Source organism: Corvus kubaryi, unplaced genomic scaffold (genome assembly GCF_017639235.1).
Source record: "Corvus kubaryi isolate FWS band 111438036 unplaced genomic scaffold, C.kubaryi_AGA036_p1.0 45376, whole genome shotgun sequence".
Classification (NCBI taxonomy): domain Eukaryota; kingdom Metazoa; phylum Chordata; class Aves; order Passeriformes; family Corvidae; genus Corvus; species Corvus kubaryi.
Window position 1 is genome coordinate 1 of NW_024581287.1, and position 10475 is coordinate 10475.

Consider the following 10475-nt stretch of genomic DNA (forward strand, 5'->3'; position numbering starts at 1 on the left):
CACACACACAGGTACACAGCTGTGCTGGTACACAGCACACACACACAGGTACACAGCTGTGCTGGTACATAGCACACACACACACACAGGTACACAGCTGTGCTGGTACACACGCACACACGCACACACACACAGCTGTGCTGGTACACAGCACACACACACACACACACACATTCATACATACAGCTGTGTGCACACTCACACACACCCTGTGCGTGTGCATGCCTGTGGTAGCCCCAGAGGTGCCCACACGTGTGCTCACCCTCCTGCCGGCACACACACTCACAGCACCACCCTCCCCACGCCCACCCTGACCCCGGGGTGCTCCTTGCCCCCAGAATGGGCTCCCCCAGCACTGCACTGAGATGGCAGCAGCCGTGGGATTTCGGGTCCCATGGCAGGTCCTGACGTTGCGCCCCACTTTCCCCAGGCATCTCCCCAACCGTGAAGAAGACAGAGATGGACAAGTCTCCCTTCAACAGCCCATCGCCCCAGGACTCCTCGCCCCGGCTGAGCAGCTTCACGCAGCACCACCGTCCCGTCATCGCTGTGCACAGTGGTGAGTGTCCTGCCAGGGAAGCCGAGGCACAGAGTGAGCGCTGAGCGGTCGAGGGGCTAGGGCAGCCACTAGCTAGTGACACAGGTGTGCGTCCCCTTTTGCTGTCTCCCGCAGGTATCGCCCGAAGCCCGCACCCATCGTCTGCGCTGCATTTCCCCACCACCTCCATCCTTCCCCAGACGGCCTCCACCTACTTCCCGCACACGGCCATCCGGTATCCGCCTCATCTCAACCCGCAGGACCCGCTCAAAGACCTTGTCTCGCTGGCCTGCGACCCGTCCAACCAGCAACCCGGACCGGTAAGGACGCAGCCCCGTCCCCGCACCCATCGCTCGCCTCGCCGTGGGCACCGGGGGCTGCTGCCAGCCGGGCTGCCCGAGGAGAGTCCCCCGGACCGGCCACCGCCGCCGTCACCTCTGCCGCCGCACGGGGGGGGGTCGGGGTGTTCCGGTGGCGCTGGTGGGGTGTTCGCTGGGGCTGAGCTCCAGCCGTGCCGTGCGTTGGTTCGGGAGCGCTGCTGCGCCTGCTGCGTGTTGGCACCTCGTGTCTCCGGCGATGGAGGTGCTGTGCCCCGGCTCGGCGCGGGGACACCGCGGGTGTTGGGGTGCTGGGGCTGAGCCGTCAGCCGGAGCTGGGGTGTCGGGGGGGGAGCGAGATGTCTGCCAGGGGTGTGTTACCATCTCCCAGAGTCACCGTCCGCCAGCGTGTCCAGGAGAGTGATGGGCTTGGCGTGCTCCATCCACCTGCAGAGCCCACGGGTGACCCGTCAGCTCCTCACTGTACCCGTGTCCCCAGTGTGCCTGCGGGGATGGCAGAGCCACAGTGTGCTGCTGTGGGCCTTCCCTTGCCACAGCGGCCTGCGCCCCATGCACCCAGTGCACCCCACAGACATGGGACCCCACACACCCGGGACCCCACACCCCATGCTCCCATCACCAAACAACCCATGCAACCAGCACCGTGCACATGCAGCACCCAGTGCATGCAGCACCCAAACCATCACCCCATACACCCAGCGCCCCCACACACAGCACATGCCCCACCACCAGCACCCCGCACACCCCGTGAAGGGCACCCTTCATACCCGAAGCTGGAGCCTGGGAGTGTTCCCGCTTCCACACCATCCTGTGGCCCGCTTCCACATCCCCTGTGCCCCGCTTTGTCCTCCCAGATGCAGAGCTCTTGGGGAGCCCTTCTGACCTCTGCCCACCGCTTGCTTGTTTCCCCTCACCAGCAGGGCCTGATGCCAAGGTGAGGGGCATGGCCACTCTTCCCCTGTGCAGTGGCTCAGTGCTGGCTGATGGACACCAGATCAGGAGCAGCCCACAGCCAGGTTGGGCACAGAGCACTGGTGCAGGAGCCTTTGGAGGCTCTGGGTGCCCCTACCCCTCCAGGCAGTGCTTCAGAGGCCCCCCTGTCACTGCAGAGAGGGGTCCCAGCGCCCCGGCTCCAGCATGCGCCACTGTGGGTCATGACTCCCATGGGGCCTCTGTCTCCACAGCCCCCCAAATCCCTCCTGTCCCGCCGTCATTTCCTGCCTGCTGCCAATGCCGACCATTCAGGGCTGCTCTGAGACCCAACAAACTCATGTCTGCAGTGAGGGACACCCCGTGCCTGTTCCGGGGGTGTCCCCGGGGCTCCCCGGCCATGCTGGTGTGCGTGTGTCCTAATGGCTTGTGCTGTTTGTTTTTTGTCTGTGTTGTCCCCAGTTAAATGGAAGTGGTCAAGTGAAAGTGCCCAGCCACTACCTGCCCACGCAGATGCTGGCGCCGCCACCTCCCCCCGGCATGCCCCGCTTGGCCGTCTCTCCTGACACCAAATCCACCACGACAACTTCCGAGGGAGGGACGACCTCGCCGACATCACCCAGTAAGCACCCGCGGCGCCCACCCTGCTCCCCGGCCCGGCTGGCCCCCTCCTCTCGCAGCCCCCCAGGGTGTCCCCCCATCCCGGTGCTGGGGGGATGTTGGCGGAGGTGGCCTCCCCGCAGCCGGGGAGAGGGCGGCAGCTGGCACGCCATGAGTTTGCTGGGTCTCAGGCAGGTCGGAGTGGACAGGGTTTGGGCAAGTGGCTGCTGTGGCCGCTGAGCCAGGGGGTCCCGTGCTGGTCCCAGGGACCAGCTCGAGCCCCATGTCCCTCTGAGTGTGAGTGGAGCCGCAGCAGGGCTCCCCAAACCAGTGTCCTGCCCAGACCCTCGGTGTGGGCAGTGCTGTGGGGGAGGCCGTGGCCTCTCCGTGTCTGTTTATCCCACCATGGTGGTGGCTGTGCTGCCGGGAACGGGGACCAGCTGGCACGCGGGTGGCACTGGGACTAGGGACAGTGTGCCTGGTGTGCTGTGTGGGCTGTCGTACTCTTGCTGCCATGGGGGTCCTTGGTGCTGGGGACTCTGGTCTCGTGGGGATGTGAAGTGACACCAGAGAAAGGACTTTGTGCGGGTCCCCCAGAGCCCTTGGCAGGTGGCACCTGGGATCTTCGTTAGCACGGTGGCTGACAAACTCTTTGCCCCCCGCTCCACCTCAGGGCCATAAGTGCCTTGGCCAGGAGGGTTTCGGGGTGCTGGGCCCAGCAGCCAGAGGCACCCCAGACTGGCACTGGGGTGTGTGCTGCAGTGGTGGGACACCGTGCCGTCGCCACATTCTGTGAGGAGTTGTTCCTGTTCCCATCGTGCTGTACCTATGGGACATGCTACCCCAAGTGGCTGCTGTGTCCCCACACAGTCGAGCCCTGCCTGGTTGGGCCATTACCCTGTCCCTGAGTAATGGGCCATGGCTGATTGCCAGCAGCTGGTCAGCAGGTATGGATATCCCATGGCGTGAAGGAGCCAAAGCCTGGACGATCTGGAGGGGACAGTATGGGATGGCATGGGGTGGCCTGGCTGATAATGGGGTCACAGCCTTGGGGAGGGACAGAGGAGTGCAAGTTCCTGCAGGCTCAGGGAAGGATGCATTAGGGGGACACTGGCTGTCCCCAAGGGTTGCAGCTGGCTCCAAGTCCCCCATTCCCCTTGGCAGCACTCTGCTTCCAGCAGGGCTGCACCCAGATGCTCAGCAGGGCTGGAGGTCCCACTGCTGGACCCCCAGCTGAGGGATGGAGGTGGCAGCAGGGTGATGTGGCCAAGTGGAACTGGTGGCTCCCTTCGTTCTCCCCGTGGCAGCTCAGCTCTGGAAGCCGCAGCGCGGGCACAGCCGGGAGCACCATCTGCGCCTGCACCCCGGGGCACCTCGCCCCCCCAGCCTGTCATCGTCCCGAAACCACGGGTGGTACCGTCCGAGCGCAGCACCCCTGGGTGCAGCACCCCTGGGCTCCATTCGCCTGCCATCAGGTCACAGCCAGGGACGTCGCCCGGTCGCCAGCGCCGGGTGCCAGGGAGCTCCGTCCCAGCAGTGCCAGGGAGAGGGCCGGGCCTGGCCCCGGGGGGGACAATGGCAGTGCCACCCACAGCCCCGTTAACGAGCTCTCGTTTGTTCCCCAGCCTACTCTGCACCAGGCACGCCCCCTGCGAACCGTTCCTTCGTGGGATTAGGACCAAGGGATCCTGGGAGTATCTATCAGGCACAGGTGAGAGCGGGGATGCTGCTGGGGGGACCCTCCTGCCCTCGCCCCGGGCACCCTCGCCATGGCATCACCGTGGGCATCGCCGTGGGCATGGCCAGTGCTGGCATCGCCGTCGTGGCTGTCGCTGATGTGATATTGCTGATGTGGGCATCCCCGCCATGGCGTCCCTGCCGTGGCATCACTGCTGTGGCATCACTGCCATGGCATCGCTGCTGAGGGCATTGCCACCATGGCATCACTGCCGTGGGCACTGCCACCATGGCATCACTGCCATGTCATTGCTGCCATGTTTATTGCTCCTGTGGGCATTGCTGCTGTGGGCATCACCACCATGGATATTGCCACTGTGGTGTCCCTGCCGCGGGTCATTGCTGCTGTGGATGTAACCTCCATGGCCATTGCTGCCATGGCCATCGCTGCTGCGTCTGAGGCCACAAGGAGTGTCACCACAGCAGTGGCATCACTGCCATGGACATTGCCACCACTGGCGTTGCCACTGCAGGCATTGTGGACATGGGTATTGCTACTGTGGGCACTGCCACTTTGGGCACCACTGCTGTGTATGTCACCACTGTGGGGTTATTTCCATGTGCAGTGCCACCGTGGGCATCACCACCACGGCATTGCAGCTCTGGCACTGCCACTGACGGCTTTGCTGCTGTGGGCATCACTGCCTTGGCATCACCGCTGTGGCCCATGGGCATTGCTGCCATGGCGTCCTCGCTACGAATTGGTACAGGGCACTACAGGGCCTTGGGCACTGCTGGTGGCTCAGGGCCACCATGAGTCCTCCATCATAGCGGGAGGTCACTGCCATGCTCCAGCTGCACCCTGCCTGGCACCACCTGGCACCCTGCCCAGGTGCCAACAACATCCCCAAAGGAGGAGCAGCAGGGCCGTGTGTCCCCCTCTGTGTGGGCACAGCCACCTGCTCTCGTCCGGCTGTGCCCATGGCCACTCCAGCTGCAGCGGGAGGTTGTGTGCGCCTTTCCAGGGGCTTTCCATTAGTCCTGGCTTCTGGAGCTGGCATCGGTGCTGCAGGCAGTGCAATGGTGCCAGGACAGGGGTGGCAGCTCCTGGCCTCACTTGTGACATGACTGGTTTGGCCTCAGCATTCCCTGCAGGGGCAGTTGCAGTGGCTGCAGTCCTGCCTGGCGGGGGACACGGGAGACAGGACAGTGGGATGGGGCTGTGGATGGTGCCGTGTTGGGGCACCCTGGGCTGCTGCCCTGGCTGGGGGGGAGTACTCAGGGGGCTGTGCCGTGCCAGGGTGTGGGTACTTGGGGGCTGTGAGCGGTGACACGGCACCCGGGGGTGCTGTGCTGTGCCAGGCTGTGAGATTTGGGAACCATGAGCTGGGACACCCGAGGGTGCTGTGCCGTTCCTGAGGAAAAACATGGGGGACCCGGCTCTGATCACAACCCCCACTCTGCCTCAGTCCTGCACATGGGGTGGGTACTCCAAAGGCCTTGGGTCCCTAAAGAGGAGACCTGGGACAGCACCAGGAGAACCTTGTAGGAGCAGGGGGCCAGAGTCCCTGTCCCGACACGGGGGTCGCAGCCACTCAGTCCCAGGACACCAGGGTCCCTGTGTATGGATGTCTCCAGTCATGCTCGGGGAGGCTCCCCAGGGCTCAAGAATGCTCTGCCTGGGGAAACTGAGGCACGGGCGAAGGAGGCGGTGTCACGGGAGGAGCAGCTGAGACCTGCCACGCTCTGGTCATGTGTGGCGGGGCCTGGAAGGGTTAAGGGAAGCAGCGGCCCCGAGCTGTCTCGTTTCCAACGGAAACCAGACATGAGGTAATCGGGAATGAACTTGAACTTGGGGCTGGGGGGGGGGGGAAACAATGGGAGGGTGGCAGGGGGCCACCTCGCGGGGTCCCCAGCCGTGCCACCCCCCCTACCTGTCCCCAGGCAGCACCAGTCCTTGGGGAGAGTCGCCTTTGCCGTGAAGGTGCAGAGGGACCGGCCCCCAGGGGAACGCGGGTGGCCGCGGTGCGGAGGACGGCCAAACTCAGTGCAGGAGTGGGGACGCCAGCCCCGTGCGCCGAGCAGGGCACAGCGTGGGCACAGCGGGGGTCTGGGGTCTGGGGACCGGCCGGGGGACGGAGCAGCTCCGCGGGGCAGAGCACTAACGCCGGCCTCTCTCCTCTCTCCCGGCAGTCCTGGTACCTGGGATAACCGCCGCCGTGCCGCCCCTTCGCCTCCCTTCTCCTCTGCTTTAGGCACCCCCAGAGGAACATCCCCGTCCCCGAGCACCAGGCCCAGCCTTGCGGTGACGACGGAGAGCGCGGCCTCACGACGACGACGACGACGACAAGCAAAACCCACACCCGAAGGAAAGAGCGAGGGAAAGGAAGAAGGAAAAGGGTCAAACTGTTTTAAAAAGGAAAAAAAAAGAAAAAAACAAACAAAAAACAAACAAACCAACAACCCATCCCAGGAGGACCTTCCCCCCACCCCGGCGATGCGCCAGAAAACAAAGAAACAGAAAAAAAAACGAAAAAAAAGAAAAAAACACTATTATTTACCCCGTCGGCCGGCGCCGCGCTGAGACCTGACACAAGTCGTGCCAGCAACGCCTCCCGGAGCGGCTGCAGGGCCGCGGCGCCGAGCCCCGCCGGCCGCTCGAATATGCAAACGGCTTTGACTCTCTCGTTCTTGCCTCTATGTGAGTAAAAAAGATCAAAACCTCCCCCGCCGACCCCCCCGGCCCCAGACTCTCGGGGGGCCCCGGGGCTGGGGTGGGGCGCGGCGGGGCGGGGTGGGGGAACCCCTCCTGCTGCCGGAGCCCCGCGGACCGGGCGCGCTCGTGGTCGGGGCGGGTGATGCTCCGTGCTGTGCAAGCGCCTGGGGGACGGGCGGCACCGTGCTGCAGTGACACGGTGACGGTGGTGCGGTGGCACGGAGACATGGTGGCACAGTGGCTCGAGCGGGTGGCACAGGAGGAGGGGGCTTGTGGCCACGGAGGGTGCATGGGCACGGCCAGAGATGGTCGCGGCGGCAGTGGCACCTCGGTTCCCGCGCGGACGCGGTGTCGGGACTCTCCCACTACGGCCCCAAACGTCACAGCGGCGGTGGCACCCCGATTCCACCGGGGAAACGGCATGGGGACTGTCGCAGCCCGGCCCCCATGGTTCCTGGGCGGCCACCCGTCGCGCCGGGGCACCGGTCACCATCCCTCTGGTCACCTTCCTCCCCCAAGCCTGCACCGGCCCCGGCCCCAGCCCCGTGTGTTCCCACCGTGTCCCTGTGTCCCCCGGCGTGTCCCCGCGCCCGGGGGGTCCGTGGGGCTGGGGGGCTTGCGTCCGTGTGTTTGAGCTATGCATTCCTGTGGACAGGTACCAGGTGGGAGGCAGGGGAGGGTGCGCTCGTGTTGCACATTTTGTAGGAAATGCACTTTTAAGAGGGAATCGTCAAAAAAAAAAAAAAAAAAAAAAGAAGAAGAAAAAAAGGAAAAGAAGAAAAGAAAACAAAATCACAAAAAAGGAGGAAGAGGAAGAGGAGGAGGAGGTGGAGTCCCCGGCACTGGCTTGCCGGGACGGCTGGTTTGGGGTTTTTGGGTTTGGTGGTTTGTTTTGTTTTTTGGTTTTTGTTTTGTTTTTTTTTTTTGGATACAAAAGGATGGAGCAAAGAAGCCCGAGAGAGGGAGAGGGCAGAGCTAGCCCCCCGGAGCCCCTCGAAGTCCGCCGGAGTCCCCCGGAGCCCTCAGCCCCGCGTCAAGTGCCTGAACTGCAGCGGGGAGGGGTCCCGGCCTCCCCGGAGGAGCCCCCGGCCGGGGGCAGCGCGGGAGGAAGCGCTCGGCCATCCCCGTCCCGTGCGGTGACAGCGTGGCCGGGAAGGGGACGCAGGGACGTGGCAGTGCCTTAGAGCAGAGGGACCCCCTCGACGGCCGAGGCGAGGAGGAGGAAGAGGACGAAGGTCCCGCTGTCCCCAGCGAGATGAGGAGACTGGTCCCCAAAGGATCTCCGGCCCAGAGGACACCCGAAGGGTGGTGATGGAGAGAAACCACCGTGGGATGTCCAGGAGCCGGGGATGCCACCGAGGCCACCGTCGCCACCCGCCTGGCCCCCTCCCCTGGCACGCAGAGCCGCCCCGAGGACCACCGGCATCGCATCCCCCATCCCAGTGGCCCCCGCTTCCCCCCGCTTCCCACCCCCCCGGGACGGCACAACGAGGCACCAGGGAAAGGGCTGACGCAGGAAATCCCGGGAGACAGAAAAATAATCAAAAAGGACAAGAAAAGGAGAAAACCCACCAAAAAAAAAAAAAAGAAAAAAAGGAAAAAAGAACAACAACAAAAAAAGCGCTTGGCGGAGAGGGAAACCTGTTTTTTTTTTTAAAAAATCTGAAAAAAAAAACACAAAAAAAAAAAAAAAAAAACAAAAAAAAAAAAAAAAAAGACAAATAAACTGCATGGTGCTTTAACAGGATCTGGTGACCTGGCTCAACCCAGCCGCGGCTGGCTGATGCTGTGCATGGCAGACTCTATTAACCGGCTCTACCTTCCCCTTCAGCAAAAGAGAAAAAAAAGAGGAAAAAAAAACAAAAAAAAAATCTGTATAAAAGAAAAAAAAAAGCCGTAAAAAACACACACACAAGAAAAAAAATCCATGTTTTCCTAATTTGCACGAAATTTTATACCACATGATGTGCCTTGCCTTCGAAGCCTAAGTATTACTGGACCCGATATCAGTGCGAGGGAGTCGCTGCATGCCCGGGGCTCCCGGGGGGCCGGGGGGGGCCGGGGGCAGCTGCCCCCCCCTCGCCTCCTGCATGGCTTCTTCTCGGCCGGAAAAGTCCCTTTTTCTCTCTATTCTTCTTTTTTAACCGATTTTCCCCCTCAGAAACGTCTTCCAGTTGGTAATACCGATGCATCCTCTGCGCCAACACACCGGAATATGCAATAGCTGTGGGGGGGGGCCGGCCGGGGGGGTGGCCACCCCTTTGCTTTGCCTCTCTTTTCTTTGTTTTCCTTCCCTTTTGGGGGGTTTTTATTTGTTTTTTCTGCTTCCAGCAACCAAAGGCAGCGAGGCGGGAGGCGGCAGCGACCCCCGGGCCAGAGCCCCCCAGAACGCTCGGGGGGGGACCCAGTGTCCGGGCGCGGCAAGACTGACCGGCATGTGGTGGGGTCCGTGCGGGGAGGAGCAGGGATGGAGACCCGCAGAGCTGATCCTTACGGGGGGGGTCACAGGGTCCCACCCCCCCAAGGGGACCCCCACTTTTTCATTGGTTTTCAATGGGGCGCAGGGCCAGGAGGGCTGAGCCCAGCTGCTCTCGTGACAGGAATGGAACCGTGTGAATGTAGCTGTGCCCCCCTCGGGCTGGTGTCAGGGGGGTCACAGCCTCCCCCCCACCTCCACCCCATCGGCTTCATCCCCGGGGGTCCGGCTGGCGCAGCAGGGAATGGCAGGAGGCGCCTTCTCGCCGCCTCTCCCTGCTGTGCCCGCTGCCGAGCAGGGGCCCGACACCCCCTAAAAACCCAGAATTTGCCTTAAAACCCCAGCGTTCCGCCGGCTGGAGAGACCCCCCCCCAACCTCCCTGAGGCTGAGGACTGACGCGGGTCGTGACACCGGTGGGCGGGTGGCACCGGCATCGCTGCTGCTCGGGCATGAAGAAACGTCGTCGTCAACAGTTTTTAATTTTAATTTTTTAATTTTTTTTTTTTTTTGGTGTCTAAAAGTATTAGTGGGGGGTGACGGGGTGGTCGCGTCCCGCCGGGTTTCACCCACAGTTGAGGCTGGTTTGAGGGTCCCAGACCCTTTGGGAGGAGCCTTGGGGGACGCTTCTTTATGCAAGGTGCAGTATTGATTTCTGCAAGGACAATGCAAGGAGGGAGCGGGGGCGGCGTCCAGCTGGGGGGGGGGGGCGGAGGAATGAAAAATAGAATTTAAAAAAAAAGAGGGGAAAAAAAGGACAAAATTAAAAAAAAAAAACGAGAGAGAATTTTTTTTTAAAATAGAAAAACAAAAAAAATTGGGGGGTTAAGGCTGGAAAAGGCTCAGCTCAAAGCAAAAAATATTAAAAAAAAAAAAAAAAGCATTTTTCAGCGGTGACAGCGACAGCGAGAGCGGAGGGAGGGAGCGGGGGGGCACCGGGGCAGCCCCTCCGGCCAGCCCCGGGGAGGCGAGGGGCGCTGGCGCCCCTCGGGCCTGGGCCCCCCCGCCCCGAGGAAGCCCCGGAGCCCCCGTCCCGTGGGGACCCCACCGGGGCCGTCCCCTGCCCCCTTTTTGCTGCCTCCCCACCCCCCGGGCCGGCAGCAAGTCCGGCCGGGCTGCGGTCGCAGCCCCTCAAAACCCGCCCTCGGCAAGAAAAGCACCTTAAACCGTATTAAAAAAGGCAAAAACGAATCAACTCGACG

The 10475-nt window shown here is 62.6% G+C and overlaps 1 protein-coding gene across 2 annotated transcripts; it reads left to right on the plus strand.

Annotated features, from left to right (window-relative positions):
* Positions 1 to 400: 400 nt before the first annotated feature.
* LOC121672244 (nuclear factor 1 C-type-like) lies at positions 401 to 7726 on the plus strand. 2 transcript variants are annotated; one of them, XM_042044833.1, is made up of 5 exons: positions 401 to 559; positions 674 to 858; positions 2269 to 2428; positions 4032 to 4117; positions 6277 to 7726. In XM_042044833.1, the coding sequence occupies exons 1-5, from the start codon at positions 460 to 462 to the stop codon at positions 6292 to 6294; spliced, it is 549 nt and encodes a 182-aa protein (XP_041900767.1). In that variant the 5' UTR covers positions 401 to 459; the 3' UTR covers positions 6295 to 7726. The 2 variants fall into 2 exon arrangements, with proteins under 2 accessions (XP_041900767.1, XP_041900768.1); XM_042044834.1 differs by lacking the exon at positions 4032 to 4117.
* The last annotated feature ends 2749 nt before the right edge of the window (positions 7727 to 10475 follow it).

What these genes read in the sequence shown, in the direction of transcription:
- LOC121672244 (XM_042044833.1), top strand. Translation starts at nt 460, where the DNA reads ATGGACAAGTCTCCCTTCAACAGCCCATCGCCCCAGGACTCCTCGCCC. An exon ending in CGTCATCGCTGTGCACAGTG is followed by an intron (nt 560 to 673) that starts GTGAGTGTCCTG and finishes TGTCTCCCGCAG; the next exon opens with GTATCGCCCGAAGCCCGCAC. An exon ending in CCAACCAGCAACCCGGACCG is followed by an intron (nt 859 to 2,268) that starts GTAAGGACGCAG and finishes TGTTGTCCCCAG; the next exon opens with TTAAATGGAAGTGGTCAAGT.